Genomic DNA, 20,211 nt, shown 5'->3' with positions numbered 1-20,211 from the left:
CCATGGTGGTATGCGCCAATTGCACTGAGATGAAATCTAACAGAGTTAGTTTTTAAGCTTCCAATACATGTAGAAGATAAGCAAGCAGTTTTTGTGTGGGGCACGAGAATGATCTATGGCCTTCTGCTCACACCATACAGAAAACCTCCTCCACTTCAGTCCACAGGAAGGCTTTCTAGAAGCCACCAAATCCTGAGACACATTCTCAGAGAGAGAGAGAGAGAGAGTAGTTACAGAATTAACAACATTCAGGCTGTGAACGAATGACAGGACCTGAAAGCTGGGATGCCGCAACCTGCCTCGATCTTGCGTGATGAAATCTGGGGGAAGTCACCAGACTAAATCGGTCTCCGGATGGACAGCTCCCATAGGAGTGGAAACCAGACCTGACTCAGCCAATAAAGGGCTGCGAGGATCGTAGTTCCCTTGTCCTTGCAAAGCTTCAAGAGAGAGTCTTCGCCTCTAAGGGAATCGGAAGATACACATACAGAAGACCCTTGCCCCAATGACAGGCAAGGACATCTAAGGCTTGTTTGCCATCTGACCTATAGGTCCAGGCTCCCCCAAAGATGAAATATCTGATTTGCCAACCCCTGGTCCAGGGAACACCTGTGGGGTCTGAAGGCACGACTCAGTCTGTCCAGTACCATGTTCTCTGTCCCAGCCAGGTACATGGCCCTGATCTCCATCCCATGGGACAGGGCTCATGACCAGATCTGGACTGCTTCCTGACACAGGAGGTACGATCCTGTACCTTCCTGCTTGTTAACACACCACATCACTACCTGGTTGTCGGTTTGGATCAGGACAACTTTGTTGGCCAGGCAATCTCTGACAGTCCATAGCACATACCTGATCGCCCAAAGCTCCAGGAAGTTGATTTGACAAGAATGTTCCTGAGCAGACCACAGATCCTGGGTGCCGAGCCCATCTACATGAGCTCCCCACCCCAGGGTAGATGCATCCATAGTTAGCACAATTTGAGTAGGAAGACTTCAAAAGGAGATCCCCTGTTCCAGATTGGAAAGTACCTGCCACCAGGACAATGAATCACAGAGATGGGATGACTTGGATGCAAATCCTGGAGGCTCTGAGTGGCTTGGTGCCCCTGTGATCTCAGGGACCTTACACATGCACATCCCTGTGCATGTGTAAGCATGTCAAGGGAGCGACATGGACAGTTGCAGCCATGTTGCCTAACAGCCTCAATATGTGCCAAGTTGACACCTATTGGCTCTGCTGAACCTCTGCCGCAGTGGTACAATTGAGGTAATGGGCTGAGATAGGACTTTGGGTAGTTGAGGACGAACCCTAGTGACTCCAACGCCCAAATGGTCAAGCACATGAACCCGACAGCCCCTGCCTGAGATGTACTCTTGACCAGCCAATCGTCCAGATACGGGAAGACATGCACTCCCAGTCTGCGGAGGCGCACTGCCACCACGGCCAGGCATTTTGTGAAGACCCATGGGGCGGACACGAGCTGGACACCTGGTACTGGTAGTGCTGTTTTCCCACCACGCAGAGTTACTTCCTGTGACCAGGGAAGATCTTGATGTGGGTGTATGAGTCCTTTATGTTGAGGGAGCACAGCCTGTCATCTTTCTACAAAAGGGATGATCAGGGTGCACAGGGAAACCATCTTGAACTTTTCTTTTTCTTTTTAGAAACTTGCTCAATGCCCTCATGTCTAGGATGGAACAGAGCCCTCCTGTTCTGTTTGGAATTAGGAAGTACCTGGAGTAGAATTCCCGCCTTCTTTGCCCTGGTGGTACGGGCTCGACCGCTCTGGCCGTTAAGAGGGAGGATAGCTCTGTTGAAAGTAACTCCTGCTGCACTACTGACCTCCAAAATGCGGAAAGAGGGCAATTTGGAGAGACACCCAATAAATTTGATTAGGACCCCTGACGGATGATGGATAGAACCCACTAGTCCGAGGTTACACTGGGCCACTGGTTCGCAAAGAACCGCAGCCTGCCCCCAACCGGAAGGTCCATCATCCCGGGTACAGGCAACTAGCTTATGCTCCTTGCGGCCCAGTCAAAACCCTGTCCCTGGGTTTGACTAAGGAGCTGGCTGGGGCTTGGGAGCTCTCTGCTGCCTGGTACGGCTGCAGGAGCTCTGATGGTATTTACAGGCATGAAGAGGCAGAGGATAGTATTTCCTTTGGCAAAAGAAAGACTTCCTTGGCCCCAGTCTCAATGGCTTCCTGGAAGAGGAGGACGGATCTGGAGTACTGGTGGAAAGTTGTTGGAGGGTTTTATGATGGTCGTGAAGTTGGGCCAGAACATCCCTCACCTATCTCCGAAGAAATTCTCTCCCGTACATGGCATGACAGCAAGTTGTTCCTGAACATGTGGTCGGAGATCCAAGGCCTGCAGCCATGCCATTCTACGGGCACAGATTCCCACTGCAGAGACTCTCGATGCTGTCTCGAAAACATTGTAGAAGGGAGAGATGGGAGACCATCCAAGTCCTCAGAAGAGGATTCCATCAGATCATCCCCCCAGGGATCATAGGGATCCTCACCCTCACTGTATGCCCTAGGTGCTTGGCCTACGCCCAGAGGTGCAAACACCGGTGGAACTGGACAGGGGACTACAGGCCTTGATGCCTCCACCAGCCCTGGTGGGATTTCCTCCTCTGAGGAACCGGCTACGACTACCATATAGGTAGGGGGAGACCTCTGTGCCCGCTGGGTACTAGTACCGACCTAGGAACTGACACCAGCTGGGCTGGTAGTGCACCGATGTGCACACTGAGCATCTCCAGAAGCAGTATGAGGATAGGTGGCACCAGGTCCGGTGCCACAGGACTGAAGCCCTGCAGTGCCCATTCCACCACAAGCTGGACTTTGTTCTTCAGCTCCTCGAACATTTCCGATGTCATAACAGACTGGGAGGAAGGAGGGTTAGATAGATCTTCCTTGGACCCACGAGAGGGATATGCAAATGGCACCAGGACCGGTGGAGACAGTCACGAACCCTGGACATCAATGGAGGATAGGCGCTCCTCGCTTTGGGCCCAGTAGGGAGGAGCAACCCTGGTGCATCCCTGTGCATCAACAGGGACCAGTGCCGATGCTTCTTAGGCTTCCCTCGAAGCTCAGCCCGGTCCTTCCCTGGTGCTGAGGTCAAAGACGATGAACCCTGCATCCTCGGCCCAGAGGAGATAGACAACGATCGGTCTCCAGCACTCCTATCCACCAGCGACCTCAACAGAACCACTGATCCCGCCGATGTCAATGGCGTGGTGTCCATCCGTGCAGATCAGAGGTCCTTTGATGCCAATGCAGCCGATGGCTCGGACTTCCTCGACCCAAAGGGCTGATCTATCTTGAGTTGAAGCAGACGTCCCTTCAGGGTCATCTAGGCACACAAACGGCCACCCTGGACATCTTGCGATGCCCCCAGGCAGAGGATGCATACCTCATGAGGATCAGTGATAGACATGATCCTCGGCACTGGGAGCATCGGCGAAAACCAGACATGGCCATGAAAGGATGAATCAAAAGGGCCGAAAGTCAAACGATGGTAGTGGGCACCGAGGCACCGCTACCACAGAAGGAATCAACTGTGAAAGGAAATTTCCCAAAATGCTGAAAACCCTGACCGGGGGACATTATGAGAGGGCATTAAGAGGGACCCGGTGACGGATCAAAGAGAAAAAAATTGCGAAAAAATACAAAAAACAAAAGTTTTTCACAAGTCAAAAAGACAAGTTTTGAGTTCAATCAAACCGAGAGGCTCACAGCTCCGCAGAAAAAAAAGTTTGAAGAGGGACCACACGTGGACACGTGGTATAGGGCATGCTCAGTGTGTCTAGTCAAAGTTCTAGAAACTTTGACATGTTTTTCATATCAAGCTCTATCTGATGTTGTCACCCTGCTTGTCCTCTAAGAGTGACAGAAATTTAACTTGGGAATGTAAGAGGAGAGGGCGAGGGAGTGTGAAAGAAGTTAGAGGGGAGGAGGGGATGGGGATGAGAGGAAGGAGATAAAGGATCAGTTGGGGGGTTAATAAGAAGGGATTAGAGGTGAGAAATGATAAGTTGAGGGATGTGAAGAGGACTGGTGGGGGTGAGAGGATCAGAGATTGAGAGAGTGGGAGGGTCTGCTGGAAGGGGTGGAGGTTGCAAGAAGGGAACAACTGAAATGCAGGGAGGGTGAGAAGAAATGATTCCTGGAAAGGGACCACACCCCTGCAAATTTCTATTGGTTGTCCTCTTAAGGTCATGTAAATTTTCAAGTGCTAAAATGGGGTCACATTGACTTCAAGTTTGGGAAGCCCTGTCTTAGCCTGAACATGTGGTCTTGTAATGGCACTTGCACAACTAAACAGATTTGTTGGATTTCTGACATAAGTCCCCCTATCTCAGGGTTAACAACCTCCCGATGGGCACCACAGAAGCAAAGGCACACACACTGTCTGCTCTTAATCAATATGTATCGCCCAAGAAACAGACGGGGAAAAAAAAGAAAGTGATTTCATCAGATTAGAGTCCCTGTGTTCAGGTTCTGGTTGCGTTGCTCCTTATGGGTCACAGAGCTCCTAAGGTCTTATTGTGGAGCATAAGCCCACAGAGGAATATGGGAAGTGTGACGGAAGATTTTATGTATAAAAGTCTACTGATCCTTGATAAAGCATTCACTGCATGCAATAAATAAGCTTCACTAAAGCTATAAATGTTGTGTTTTCAGCCTTAAAAGAGCAGTAAAAATAAATGCAATACACTGAGGCATCACTTACTATTTCTCCAAGCGAGGCAGCACACATGTGTGTTACTGGAGACAAGTATGAGGATGAACTGAATGTCAACATAGATTTCACATATTCATAGGTAACAAAAAAGGCAGCAGCTGAAATAAATAAAATACATATGTTATTACCCAAACCTTTCAAACCCTGTGGTATATTCCTTTTAATACACAGGTCACACACACAGTGAGATTATGATATATATACTGACGAGCAATACAGATTTATACAATAAAACTATATATAGGATTTCTGTTTTATTGTAGAAATCCGTATTGCTGGTCAGTTTTAGCAGGATAATAGCTAATAATGTACATTTATGATGCATGACATCTGTTGCTCTGCGACTATTTTGGAGAAAAGACAACATGTCAGCTACAGAGGGTGTCCCAATCCAGCTGTCTATGTTAAAAGCAGATTGTGATTGCTGTTTTCCTGGCAATAGTCAAATCTATTACCCCCAGGTACAGAAACATGACTGATTGCAAGCAAGAGGCCAAATCAAATCCCTTGAGCAACAGCTACTCTAGCTATACATATATTTATCTGAAATCATTTGCATTCCACCAATCCATAACAAGATCTCAGCAGAGTACAATATAAATACAAATGGCATAAGTTACAACAATGCAATCAATAGCTGTATATTCTATAATTCCCAAAACTAAGCACAGGCAGAAACATCTGCCCTCCTCAGGGGTCAATAGCCATATCAGTGCAATAGAACAAACACATTTTAGTCACTTAACAATAATGAAAACAGTCAGCAGACCTCTCCACACACCTCTTAAATACATTGATATTTGCAGACACACTTTAAAACTTAACAGCAAACTCACAAGAACACCACAAACCATCCTCTTTTATACAGTTGATAGCCAATCATATCAGATCTCAAACAACCAGACACTGTCAAATGTCTTAAGATGAACTGCCATTAATCTCCTTACTATATTTGACAGATCCACTTTTGTTCATTTCTGTAAAAGAGTGAATCATAATCAGCCCCTCGGAATCTCACAATAGGTTTCTGAAGCACCAAAAATGTAAATAGTTCAAAAGAGTGTCATGCCATGCTCTTAATAAGGAGATTGAGTGGTCCACTTTTGCTTGAATCATTATGCTTGGCAGGTCACTTTAAGACATTTGACTGATTGGTTGTTGGCTTTATAAAAGCGTCTGGTTTGCAGCATTCTTGCGAGTGCACTACCATGTTTAAAGTGTGTCTGCAAGCAACAATGTATTAACAGATATGTGGAGAGGTCTGCTGATTGTTTTCACTATTTAAAGTGACCAAAATGTCACAGTCACTGTCACTACTGCACTGATGCAGCTATTTGACTCCTGAGGAAGGCAGACATTTCTGCCAAAACACTGGCCATGTCCGGCATATGGGAGCAGGAACACTGTCTTTTGAAGTGACTGCACTAGAAGATAAGTAATTTTAAATATAGACGGCAACGCAAACACAATAACCAAAAAATATATATTTGAATTGATAGATGATATGATACTGTATGCTCTGAACTTATTATGCCTGCAACCCATTACCTGGAGCCTATTTAAGCACTTCTAATAATTCTGATACCACGTTCAATTAAATTTGATATATCTAATTTGTTAGTACCTCATGATTTTGTTTATTTATACACATCCACAGTTTAGAAAACCGAGGTAATATATTCAAAGTCAAGCACTCAGATTGAATCAGCAGGCATTTTTGAAGGTTCCTCCAGTAAGCAGAGTTGCTTACCTGTCACAGGTGTTCTCCAAAGACAGTGAGATGTCAGTCCTCACACATGGGTGACATCACCCGAAGGAGCCCAGCACAGAATTTTCATCTTTCAGCATGCTCTACTGAGCATGTGCAACTATAGTCACCTCCCTGGCCTCTAGCAGAGCTCCTTAGTCCATGATATAGCTAACATGTGGAGAAACCAACTCCCAGGGGAGGCAGGAGGGAATTCTGAAGACTGGAAAACACCTGTTACAGGTAAGCAATTCTGCTGTCTCTGAAGACAAACAGGATGGCAGTCCTCACACATAGGTGAATCCCAAGATATAGGCTGCCAAAAGTCAAGAAAAAAAGCGGGGAAATCGCATAGTGCGGAATGCACCACCTTCTCCCCCCCCCCCCCCATTGTTTGTGAAGCAGCTGACCCATAATGGGCTCTAGGAGGGAAAAAAAGAGTTGGGTTCTACACATCAAAGAGAACCATAGGACAGACAGACAAAACTCCAATATGCAGCACAGATGTCTAAGGCAGGGATGTGATACAAACTCAGGGTGAGAAGCAGACTTTGCTGAGCAAAAAGTAATGCAGAGATTCCATACTGCTAACTCTGACAAGCCCCAGTAGTCCTAGCTCCTCCTGTTCAGGATAGGGCACAAATCATCAACCAACAGTAAGAGCTCTTGGACAAAGATCGCATAGGTTTTCTTCAGTGTCACAAGACAACGTGGGGCTAGAGACCCCTCCAGAAAGAAACGTTCAGTTCACTAGCATCTGAAGAAGTACAGATTGCATTTGCATAATTTACCCCTGATGTTTGGCTGATAGAATGGGCATAGAATGCAAGCCCTCGCTTAGAAGAAGCAGCAGCAAAAAGCATTAGGGTCTGTGACAGACCCACCTGCCAAATGATTACAAGAAAAGATCTGATCTCCTAGGTCAGATGATGGAAAGAAGCATGAAGGGTTACCCTGCTAATAGGAATACCACGCCAAGACCCTGAGCACAGATGAGGAGCTGCGACTGAGGTTCGGCACTACCATGACAGGCAGATCCTTTGACGTGGCAGAAGGCCAGGGGGAAAGAAAGCACTTTGTCCAGTGAAAGCATGAAAAGCCCATAGCAGAGATAGGATGGTGTACCTGTCCCTGAAGTTATATGCTAAGATACTCCAAATCATACAATGGCTTCTCCCTTGACATTCCTACTGAAAGTCAGAAGCAAAGACTAAGGATATCAGACCTCGGGGCTGCAGGTTTAAGAAATAGCCTCTAGGCTACAGAAATCAATGCTGGGCAACAACCCAATTATACTAACCATGTGCTGATCCCGTTAGGGAGTTGCCACCTAGGCTGACTCAGCCCATAGGGCACACCTCCTCTCAATAGATGGGAGCAACATATACAGAGAAAAGGGTGAGAATATTCTGAGAAAGAAGTCCAGAAACCTCTCTGCTAAGAGTACAAAAACAGGAATGCTGTAAGAGCCAGCCCTACAGAAACCGGCCTGCTTCATTGATCTGGAAACCCCAAGGCTACTAGATCAGATTCAGTCTGACTAGCAGAACAATAAAACACGTAGATGGATCGGTGAAATCAGATTTTTATTGAAGCTTGCCCGACTCTGGCCGAGTTTCACTCAAAGAGCTGCCTCAGGGGCTAATAAAAACATATAAAATGACACACATACATATAAAATTGAAACCACGAATAAAATGTACATCTGACCTTTGTAAAAAGTATACATGAAAAATATAAATAATAAAAAAAAACCAAAAAAAAAACCCAACATGTAACACAAATATAAAACAGAGTAAATCTTAATATCAATGTTAAAACTAAACTATAAAGGTCAAGTATTATATGTTGTATCATGGCTATACTGACTAGTAATTATATATGTGTGTACTGGTTACGTAGGCATACACTTGAAATGGAGATATGATCTCAGTGGTGTGTACATATAAAACACAAACAAGAATAAGAAAATATATGAGCCCAAAAATAAATATAAAAAGAATGGATTAAAAAAATGAGTATAGTGTATGAGTGGTCTAGTGTAAAATAAAAAATGAAAAAATAAATGAGTAAATAAATAAGAAAATAAATAAATAAATAAATTTAATACCTTACAAGCCACATGGCTTGGCTTAAAATAATGCAAGATGAAATCAAGCGGAGGTTCCTTAGGTTTCAAAACGGAGCTTTAAAAATATCAGTATTGCATACCTTCAAGGAGAACAAGGGCTATTATACAATGTGCAAAATATTTGTTGAATCATATCATAAATATGAATACTAAAACCTCAATGGATGTAGCATCTAAAACAATTTTTTTTAAAAATCATAATTGCTTATATGACTAAAAAGATCTACTGATTATAGATAAAATGTTTATGAATTTTGTAAACTAGTGTAATGGCAATACATCTCAGTCACCTTGATTTTAACGCTAAATAGCGGCAAATACCAGAGTTGATTGCAAATGGCTATTAGCAGGACATAACTGTATATACTAATTCATCGAAGGTTGTTTCAAAGGGCTATATCAGCAACTGAGCCGGTAATACCGTGTTTCCCCGAAAATAAGACAGTGTCTTATATTAATTTTTGCTACCAAAGATGCACTAGGCCTTATTTTCAGGGGATGTCTTATTTTTCCATGAAGAAGAATTCACATATATTGTTGAACCAAAAAATGAACATTTATTATATTCTGAATAGTTGTCTAGTTATGCTGGTTTGTGATGACAACTAACTGTGAATCCTGCAGGGTAAAAAAAAATCACAGCTGAATGCTATGGTGTTCTGTGCGACGGGCATGCTCCCAAATAAAAACTTTGCTAGGTCTTACTTTCGGGGGAGGTCTTATATTTAGCAATTCAGCAAAACCTCTACTAGGTCTTATTTTCGGGGGATGTTTTATTTTCGGGGAAACAGGGTATATCTACTAATTATGAGAAATAATAAATCAGTGATAGATCACTAAGCAACAAAAAATAGTATATATATATATATATATATATATATATATATATATTGTGTAAACTTTCGGGACCGATTGAGGAGCTTATGGGGTACAGGTAAAAAATATATGTAAAAAATATGCCGGTATCGCAAATTTGGCACCACATATCGGCATCTAATAAAATGAAACATAAAACAATATATATCAAATATGCAACGCAAGTATTCTCAGTATATTATTTAAATATAAAAAAAAATATATATATATATATATATATATATATATATATATATATATATATATATATATATATATATATATATATATTTTAAATGTTTTTGAATGACCAATTGGATAGTTTTTTAGATTAGCATGCTATCTGTAGATCTTAATTGTAGACAAAACAAATTAGAAGTGGTCGGTATTGTTACTGTAAGTATTATAAAATTGCAAAGTAACATTAGTTACACACAAAATTAACAGTACAATGATGTTTGAATTATATAAATGAATTGAGCCGACGTGGAAATTACATAAAGTGCGACTAGTAGCACAATTGCCAATAACATAAAAATTGGCGCCAAATATCAGCATCTAGTAGAACTGCATAGTTGAGGATTCGTACCGAGGTGTCTAATCTTACTATCTATGCCGATTCTTTGAAGATGTATGTATAAAGTAACTCACCAATTATCGAGGACAAACAAAGGAAAAAGCTCGCGAAGTCAGCGCTCAACAGCGGATTCTCGCAAAAATGAGTCTGGCAGACAGACTGATGGTCTTTAAAACTCCTCCAAGTCTCGCGATGCTACACAATATACATATGTATGAGATGTCATGTAATGCTACATCACAATCTTCTATATACCAAATGTATAATCGTGTTAAGAAAATGTGAATAAAAAGAGGTATATTATGCATTTATGTATATTAATTGGTTGATGTATATATATATACACATCAAAAAGAGAACTTCATATAATAGTGTGTGGAACCAAACTATCACCTGATCACTTCAAAAATATCTGAATGAAAGAGTATGTGTTGAACCCTGCTCAAAAGAGAGCCTACTGATTGAAGGAATATGAACAAAAATTAATAATAAATAAAAATAAAACTGAATGAAAAATAAATAAAAAATGAAAAAATCATAACTGCTAATGTGATGGATGATTGAAGCCTATGTGAAATGAAAATAAATAATGAATAAAATTATAAATAATATGAATTGAGAATGATGAAATTATAAATCTAATGGTGTATTATAAGATACAAAAATTGAAACAAAGAATGGAGGTATGATTGTAATCATGCTTATGTAATAGAGTTATAGATACACACTGAGATCTGTATCCCCATTCAAACCAAGGGGAGAGAGGGTCTTGAAATCAAAGATATATTGTTGTACTAACCTCAGCAAAAAGTTGTCAAAATTACCTCCTCTCCAATTTTTAGAAGGTTTGTGAATGGCACTAAATTTGTAATCATTAAAATTATGATGCATGAGTATAGAATGTGCTACCAGCGGTTTGCCTTCTGCTTTCCTATTGATGGCACTTTTGTGTTCCATGATCCTTGTGTTCAGCTGTCTAATAGTTTTGCCGACATAGAATTTATTACAGGGGCAAATAGCCACATAAATAACACCCATGCTCTTACAATTGGTTAGATTTTTAAGTTTGAATATCCTACCAGTAGTGGGGATGGTCAAAGATTTTACTTTTAAATTTGCTGAACAAACGCTGCAGTTTCCACAAGGACTGTGTCCGGTCATGCCATAATTAGTGGGTTTGGTGATAGGTAAAGCTGATGGAGCTAGATATTCCTTGAGGTTTTTCTCTCTTTTGTTTGTTATCATTATATCCTTGGATTTAAATGCTGGAAGTGTCTGTACTATATGCTAATACTTCTTAATGATTTTTGTAATGTCGTGAGACAAACCTGTAAAGGTGAGAGGACAAATTATTTTTTCATTTTTTTGCTGGTTTCTTACTCTGTTTCAATAAAAGCGCTAGTTCTTGCTTGGCTGCTCTGGAAAGGCAGTCACAAGAAGATGGATATCCTCTTTCTGTGAATCTATTCTTCATTTCAGTTGATCTCTGTCTGAATGTATCATCTTTAGTGCATAGTCTTCTCAAACAGAGAAATTGGCTATAGGGAAGATTGCGTATCAAAGATTTGTTGTGACAGCTATTGAATGCTAAGGGTTTGTTCTTATCGGTAGGTTTGCGGTAAATGACTTATGAAACCAGTAGGAGTATTAATAATGAGTATATCCAGAAATGACACTTTATTCCTATTGTATTCCATTTTAAATTTCAAATTATCTAGATTATTAAGCCAATCCTTAAATTCTAACAATTCCAACTCACTACCTTCCCAGATTAAAAAAACATCGTCTATATACCGTCTCCATAGTTTGATGTTTGCACTAAAGTAACATCTACTCAAATACGTCTCCTCGAATTTTGCAACATATAGGTTAGCGATTGATGGGGCCATTGCAGAACCCATCGCTACACCCTTGATTTGAATATAGAATTGTTGTTCAAACACGAAGAAATTTTTGGTCAAAGCAATTGTTGCCAATTCCAGGATCAATTGGGTGGGTACTCTAGTAAGAGTATCCCTGCCATAAACAGTCTCTTCAATAATATCTATCGCCTTGTCTTGCGGTATGTTCGTGTAGAGTGATTCCACATCAAGTGTTGCCATGATTAGTTGGTTATGGTTAAATGAAGAATTCATGAGCATATTGATAATGTGAGTGGAATCTCTCACGCAAGACGGAATTTTTGGTACTTGGGGGGCGTAAAAAATTATCAACAAAAATAGAATTTGGTTCAAGTAATGAACCATTTGCGGAAATGATAGGTCTTCCAGGTGGGTCAGTCATTGATTTGTGTATTTTTGGTAATGTATATATGATTGGTACAACCGGATGTTCGACTTTAAGAAATGATCTCTCTTTTTTTGTCAAATAGTTCAATTTTTCTGCTATTGTCAAAATGTTGTCTAAATCCTTTTTAATGGTACTCGTTGGATCACTTGGTACTTTTTGATAAAAATTGGTGTCAGAGAGCTGCCTCTCAATTTCTGATACATATTCTTTATCCATTATGACTATTGTGCCGCCTTTGTCGGCCGGCTTTATTACTATTGTGTTGTCACGACTTAGGGATTCTAAGGCTTGTCTTTCATTTTGTGTAATGTTGTGTTTATATTTAAACTGTTTTTCTTTTTCATCTATATCTTGCAATATCAATGTCTCAAAAGTATGTATGATCGGATTCACTGGGCCATTTGGCATCCATTTGCTGATGGGTTTGACAATAGAGATATCAGAATTCATAGGTTTCGTGGAGAATATATCAATAATCTTCAATTTTCTAATGAATTTGAACAAATCAATTCTAGTTTTGAAAGCATTATAATTTCCTGTTGGAACGAATGATAATCCTTTATTAAGAACTGAGATCTCATTAGTGTTTCTTTGCTTCGGTGTTTACTGAAGAGGATGTTGGGGAGATACCCGTACTGGAGAAGGTTTTCATGGGCAATGATTCAGATGGACTGAATCAAATCACGGTGAACCTAGAAGATGTGGTAGACCTGATTGACAAACGGAAGAGTAGTAAATCACCTGGATCGAATGGTATACACCCCAGAGTTCTGAAGGAACTAAAAAATAAAATTTCAGACCTATTAGTAAAAATTTGTAACCTATCATTAAAATCATCCATTGTACCTGAAGACTGGAGCATAGCAAATGTAACCCCAATATTTAAAAAGGGCTCCAGGGGCGATCCGGGAAACTACAGACTGGTTAGCCTGACTTCAGTGCCAGGAAAGTATTCTAAACATCAAAATCACAGAACATATAGAAAGACATGGTTTAATGGAACAAAGTCAGCATGGCTTTACCCAAGGCAAGTCTTGCCTCACAAATCTGCTTCACTTTTTTTGAAGGAGTTAATAAACATGTGGATAAAGGTGAACCGGTAGATGTAGTATACTTGGATTTTCAGAAGGCGTTTGACAAAGTTCCTCATGAGAGGCTTCTAGGAAAAGTAAAAAGTCATGGGATAGGTGGCGATGTCCTTTCGTTGATTGCAAACTGGCTAAAAGACAAGAAACAGAGAGTAGGATTAAATGGACAATTTTCTCAGTGGAAAGAAGTGGGCAATGGAGTGCCTCAGGGATCTGTATTGGGGCCCTTACTTTTCAATATATTTATAAATGATCTGCAAAGAAATACGACAAGTGAGAATCAAATTTGCAGATGATACAAAATTGTTCGGAGTAGCTAAATCACAAGCAGATTGTGATAAATTGCAGGAAGACCTTGTGAGACTGGAAAATTGGGCATCAAAATGGCAGATGAAATTTAATGTGGATAAGTGCAAGGTGATGCATATAGGGAAAAATAACCCATGCTATAGTTACACAATGTTAGGTTCCATATTAGGTGCTACAACCCAAGAAAGAGATCTAGGCGTCATAGTGGATAACACATTGAAATTGTCTGTTCAGTGTGCTGCGACAGTCAAAAAAGCAAACAGAATGTTGGGAATTATTAGAAAGGGAATGGTGAATAAAACAGAAAATGTCATAATGCCTCTGTATCGCTCCATGGTGAATACTGTGTACAATTCTGGTCACCGCATCTCAAAAAAGATATAATTGCGATTGAGAAGGTACAGAGAAGGGCTATCAAAATGATAAGGGGAATGGAACAGCTACCCTATGAGGAAAGACTAAAGAGGTTAGGATTTTTCAGCTTGGAGAAGAGACGGATGAGGGGGGATATGATAGAGGTGTTTAAAATCATGAGAGGTCTAGAACGGGTAGACGTGAATCGGTTATTTACTCTTTCGGATAATAGAAAGACTAGGGGGCACTCCATGAAGTTAGCATGTGGCACATTTAAAACTAATCGTAGAAAGTTCTTTTTTACTCAATGCACAATTAAACTCTGGAATTTGTTGCCAGAGGATGTGGTTAGTGCAGTTAGTATAGTTGTGTTTAAAAAAGGATTGGATAAGTTCTTGGAGAAGTCCATTACCTGTTATGAATGAAGTTGATTTAGAAAATAGCCACTGCTATTACTAGCAACGATAACATGGAATAGACTTAGTTTTTGGGTACTTGCCAGATTCTTATGGCCTGGATTGGCCACTGTTGGAAACAGGATGTTAGGCTTGATGGACCCTTGGTCTGACCCAGTACGGCATGTTCTTCTGTTCTTATCTTCTTAATCAAAATATTTAAAGGCATATTGATCCAATTTCTTAGCTTATCCTTAAAGACTTGCAAAATGGGAACAATGTTACAATGATACCAAGCTTGAAGGTCTCTATGAATATATATATCCCTAGATATTTAAGCTTCTGATGTGCCCACTGGAGTGGGAAATCAGTCCAACTATCTTGTAATTTACCAGATAAATGCAAGACCTCAGACTTTAGTTGATCTTAAATCTAGAAAAATTATCATAGGCTTCAAAGACCTGTAGAATCCCAAATAAATGTATTTTAGCCTGGGGTAAAAATAATAAAATATCCACAAATAAAAAAAAAAATATGGCAATTGTTTGTCGCGGATCACAGTCAATAGCACATAGGAATCAATTGCATGTATTAACGGTTTTAAAGAAAGTATGAAAAGTAAAGGGTACAGGAGATATTCCTGACGAATCCCTCTAGCAAGGGGGAAAGCTGCAAAGCTAATGCCATTCACACATATAGAGGCATGGGATTGGAATATAATACCTGTATAGCCTGCAGGATAAACCCCTGAAACCTCAACTTGGCCAGGATTACCTGTAGAAAGCTCCAGTCCACTCTGTCAAATGCAATCAGGACTGGATCCTGTATTTCCAAATCTTGACAGAGAGTTTGTAAAACTATTAGCCTGCAAACATTTGTACTTGTCACTCTATGACAAAACCTGCCTAGCCTTTTGAAATGAGGGAAGGCAAAATACTTTTCAAGTAATTCACCAGAACCTTAGCATATAACTTAGTATCCAAATTTAACAAAGAAATTGGATGATAAGAGGACGCTTGCTGTGGGTCTTGCCCTGGCTTAGCTAACACAATAATGTGTGTTAACTGTAATGACTTAGGCATCTCACACACACACACACACCCTTCCCCCCGACCATGTCAGTAAACAAAAGGTGCAGAGGCTCCATGACATGAGACTGTAAAGTCTTATAAAAAAAAAAAAAAAAGAGCCATCAGACCATCTGGTCCTGGGGCTTTTAAATTTGTAAGTTCCGATATCACTAGTTGAATCTCATGAAAGGATTGATTCAAGCAGTCAAGTTGCTCAGGTGACATTTGGGTAAATACACAGAGCTCAAAAAGCTCTCTCTCAGTTTCTTATCTGTCTGCTCTGTCGAATACAGGTTTTCATAATACGCTGAAAAAAACACTCCAATCCCCTGGGTATGTGTTACCAGTGTACCAGCAAGGATCCTGATGCTTGTTACAAAAAACACTCCCCATCTAGGTTTAACCAATTTCACCATGTCTTGTTCCCCTGAGAATATAATTTATGTTTTAGAGCAACTATTGGAGGAGAGCACTCGTTGATAAAGTTTTTCATTAAGAAACATTTGATAGTCCCAGAAAAAAGTCCTACCCCAGTCCGTATTGGAGAGAATATACTGCCTTTTTGCCCATTTCACTTTATTAGTTAAATCTAGGATATCTTTATCTAGCTCCCTCTCACGTCGGATGACGTAGCCAAGAATCTCTCCTCGCATCATCACTTCACTGTTTCCCAAAACAATATGGACCGATTCCTGAACTGCTCGTCATGATATGCAAGGTCTTGCCACTTATCAGACAGAAATTGCGCAAATCCCTTGTCCAACATCAGCCAAGCCTGCATTTTCCATGTAGCGGAAGATGTCTTGGGAGAATAAGCTCCTAAAATGCAGGAAACAGGACAATGGTCAGATATGGCCAACATTTCCATAATAGCCTGGAAGCACCTAAAGAACAAGCTATGAGATATAAACAGATAATTCAATCTGGCCTTAGAAAGGTAAGCCCTAGAAATGAGAGTATAATCTTATGTGTGTGGATTCAATACATGCCATATATCTTATCTAGCAGCTGCAAAGAATCACAGAAAAAAAGTTAGACCTTTCGCAGCCTTCACAGAAGGATTTCCCTGTTGGAGGTCCATCACACAATTTGTGTCTCCACCTATGATTATTGGAGCAAGTCCTAACTTTGCAATGTGAGTAATTATTTTAGCAAAAAAAAAAAAATAGTATCAAACAGAATGGGCCTATAAAGAGAAACTAAAATTGTGCGTTTACCTATCAAACAATCCATCACAATGATGAAACGCCCTTCCGGATCAGCATAAATGAGCTCCTCAATAAAGGTATCATTATGGTGTATGAGAATCGCAACACCCATACTGTGGAAGTCCCATGTGCAGCATACACCTGATCCACCCATCTCTTCCGCAATTTCAAACACTCTTTAGCTGTCATAAGAGTTCCTTCTGGAAAACTAGTGTACCCTTCAGCCTTTGCAGGACCTTTTCTCTTGATGGGCGAGCCAAAGCCCACTCCATTCCAAGTGACAACTTTAATTGGGACCCCATATTGATCGCCAGCTTTTGAGGATATGACAACGCTTCCCTGCGCAACTTAAAATAACATGGTGGACTCATTATTATCCCAAACAAACACAAAAAGCAATATCAAAATATCATGATTGCTTCTCACAAAAAAGTAAACATCTAACCAACTATGTGAACCCTCCCGAACCTCCCTAAACCCTCCCCCCCTTCCCTCCCCTCCCCCCCCCCCAACCTGAGCATAAGAGAACATGAGCTAGAGAAGTCAAAGATGTGTTCGGGTGCCACTCCTGTCTATTTAACCCAGTAATAGACCCCGCACTAAAGGAGGTAATAGTAAAGTGAGCTGAAAAAGAACTATTCAAACATTTGTTATCTGTGAAATCATGGGCCCAAAGGTTCAACACCAACTTTGAGCCATTAGAAATAAAATAAAAGATATCATCCCAGAAAAATCATTCAAGGATACAATCTCCCAATTGAAGGGTATGTTGCAATACAGCAACTGCAGAACAAACTCCTAGTCAGCAGCTTCCATACACAGGAAAAACTGGACCGCTTTCACTGGCATCCATGTGCCTGTTACCATGGTGGTCGTAGTATCCAACTAGGCGGCCACCAGTGACTGGTGGCCATCACCATTGGAACTTCATAGGTTAGCGACTGTGCCCCACTTTTGTACGGAGAGTAAGGGGTTTCTGGGATCAGGGACGACCCGGTTACTGTTGCACTCTCCCTCCCCTTCGGGGATGGGAGATTTGGCTATTGGCTTTTGAGCAGTAACCTTAAAAGGTTCCCTGTTGGTGCCTTGTTTTTCCGCTCTGGGAAGGGGTTGTTTTCACACCCTATTCTAAGAATGAGCTTTGCCTTTGAATGGCAGCTGCTCTCTGTTCCTCACTGGTTCTGAGAGCCCTTCAGACAGGAGCACTCACTCCATCGTTGCACTAATGTGCATTGGAGATGCCTTGTGGCAGGTGGGGGAGCTCTCCTACACTTGGGGGGTCCCAGGCAGTATTAGGAATTTCCTCTCTTGGGAATTCACTTCCCTGCAACAGATGAGGATTTCTCCCACATGGAGGGAATACCTGTTTTGATACCTGCTGGGCCCAATATCCATGTCCACTTTGTGAATGCTCTTGCCACATTTGCAGTCACTTAAGGGTCATCATTATTTCTTCTTTCAGGGATAACCTTGTCAGTGGGAGCGATCGTAGGCTGATGTGATGATATGGATATGGGTTACTACGCAAAAGATACAGTTTAAAGCTCTGAGACAGGATTTATTCAGGAGCAGATTAATCTGAAGTTGATAAACCGCTCTTGGAGAACTACACTTCCCAGGGTCAGCCTAGGAAATGACACTAGCAAGTAACTGATCAGGGAAGAGCTAACCCCTTGCCAGGTTACATAAAAGAGCAGCAAAGCAATAGGAAAGGGGGAGCACTGGAGGAAGGCAGCAAAGCACAATACAACCTGCCTGCCATGGAGCAAGTCTTAGAGGATGAGGAGCAGGAGCCAGATGAACTTTACAGCTGCTAAACTCAGTTTACGATTATAGTTAAGAGAACAAGCTGGATTAACATTGAAACAGCTGTAGAGTCAGAAGGCTTACACTAGTTCTGGGGAAGGCTAGACTTGTAAAAATATAAAGGCATGTATTGTGCCACTGAACCTTTTTAACAGACAAAGTCCATTATAAGACACAACTAGTAGAAGAGGTCTTAATACATTAAGTGGGTACCCTGGGGCTGCAGAAACTAAGGAATTAAACCAAATGTGTTTGTTAATTGAAGATGAGTTTAGCTATGTTAATTAAGGCTACGTCTGGCTGTATAAAGGCAACAGTATTACTGTGAAAACTAAAAAATTGAAATCAGAGTGTTTGTTAATTAAGGTTAAACTGGGCTGTGCAAGTCCCACAATATTATTGGAGAAGCTAAGCATGCTTAACCCTAATGTTTATTAAAAAAGGGGCTGATACAATGCAGTGTGCTCAGCCGAGCACTCTGTTTAACCCGTGGCTGGACATGGGTTTTGGATTTGCGTCCACAACCCCTTATTCTATCAGGCTTTTAGCTATTCTTCCCCAGTTGCAAAATAAAATGTGCACCCAATGTGCACATTTTTACCCTCAGAAATTAACGCCTGCCCAGAACAGGTGTTAATTTCTAAGCAGCACAAAAAGTGTACAGAAAAGCATAAAATACTGCTTTTCTGTTCTTCCTCAGACTTAACATCGTGGAGATAAGTCGGAGGAACCAAAAGAACCAGAATGTTTAAAAAAAATAAAAAAGGGTGCCGGCAGTCAGGTTAGGAAACGGGACACTCGTAAAATTGAGCGTCCTTTTTCCTGTCCCCTTGAGCCACCTCTCTTACGTGCCTGCTGCCAAGGAGGTTCTAGGGGTGCACATTTGTCCCTAGCGAGGATCCCTCATTTAAAGTATTCTGTTGCACGCCCAGGAGAAGTGGCTGGGCACGTGTTAGGAAAGCTGGCGCTCAACACATCAGCACTGCCTGAATTTTCAAGGTGGTTCATTGAATAACTGCATGAAGCAGCAGTTGCTACCCTTAAGAGAAACATGAGGTAACCTGCACAGCATGGCACGTATTATCATAAGAAGCTTGCTGGGCAGATTGCATGGACCATCTGGTCCTTTTCTGCAGTCATTACTTTGTTACTATATATGTTTAGAGGAAAGACAAGATAAGGGAAATATGACAGACATTTAAATAACTCCAAGGTATTGACGCACAGGAGAAAGGCCTTTTTCAAAAGAAAGGAGATTTGGAACAAGGGGTCATGGGATGAGGGTGAGGGTGAAAAGAGGTAGAGGAGAAATGAACTATTTTCAGAAAGTGTGGTGATTAGTGGAACAGCCTTCCCAGTGGCAGTGATGGTGGAGATAAGGACAGTAGCTGAATTCAAGAAAGCATGGGACACGAACAAGTGATCTCCAAGATTATGGTAGGGATTGTAGAACATAAGAAATTGCCATGCTGGGTCAGACCAAGGGTCCATCAAGCCCAGCATCCTGTTTCCAACAGTGGCCAATCCAGGCCATAAGAGCCTGGCAAGTACCCAAACACCAAGATCATCCCATGCTACTGATGCAATTAATAGCAGTGGCTATTCCCTAAGTAAACTTGATT

General features: G+C 41.3%; 1 protein-coding gene across 6 annotated transcripts in view; it reads right to left on the bottom strand.

The window, feature by feature from the left end:
• Nucleotides 1–20,211, bottom strand: part of SLC25A26 (solute carrier family 25 member 26) — a 373,630-nt gene that overhangs the window by 317,561 nt on the left and 35,858 nt on the right. For all 6 annotated transcript variants that reach the window (XR_003856626.1, XM_029601048.1, XM_029601046.1 and 3 more), the window contains one exon: nucleotides 4,749–4,858. Coding sequence is in view for 5 of the 6 variants with exons in the window: in XM_029601048.1 (XP_029456908.1) it covers nucleotides 4,749–4,858 (110 nt within the window). In the remaining variant the exon portion in view is untranslated. The remainder of the gene's footprint in view (nucleotides 1–4,748; nucleotides 4,859–20,211) is intronic.

Source organism: Rhinatrema bivittatum, chromosome 4, assembly GCF_901001135.1.
Source record: "Rhinatrema bivittatum chromosome 4, aRhiBiv1.1, whole genome shotgun sequence".
Lineage (NCBI taxonomy): Eukaryota > Metazoa > Chordata > Amphibia > Gymnophiona > Rhinatrematidae > Rhinatrema > Rhinatrema bivittatum.
Note: the sequence above shows the minus strand (reverse complement) of the source record. Positions and strands in the feature narration are given on the sequence as shown.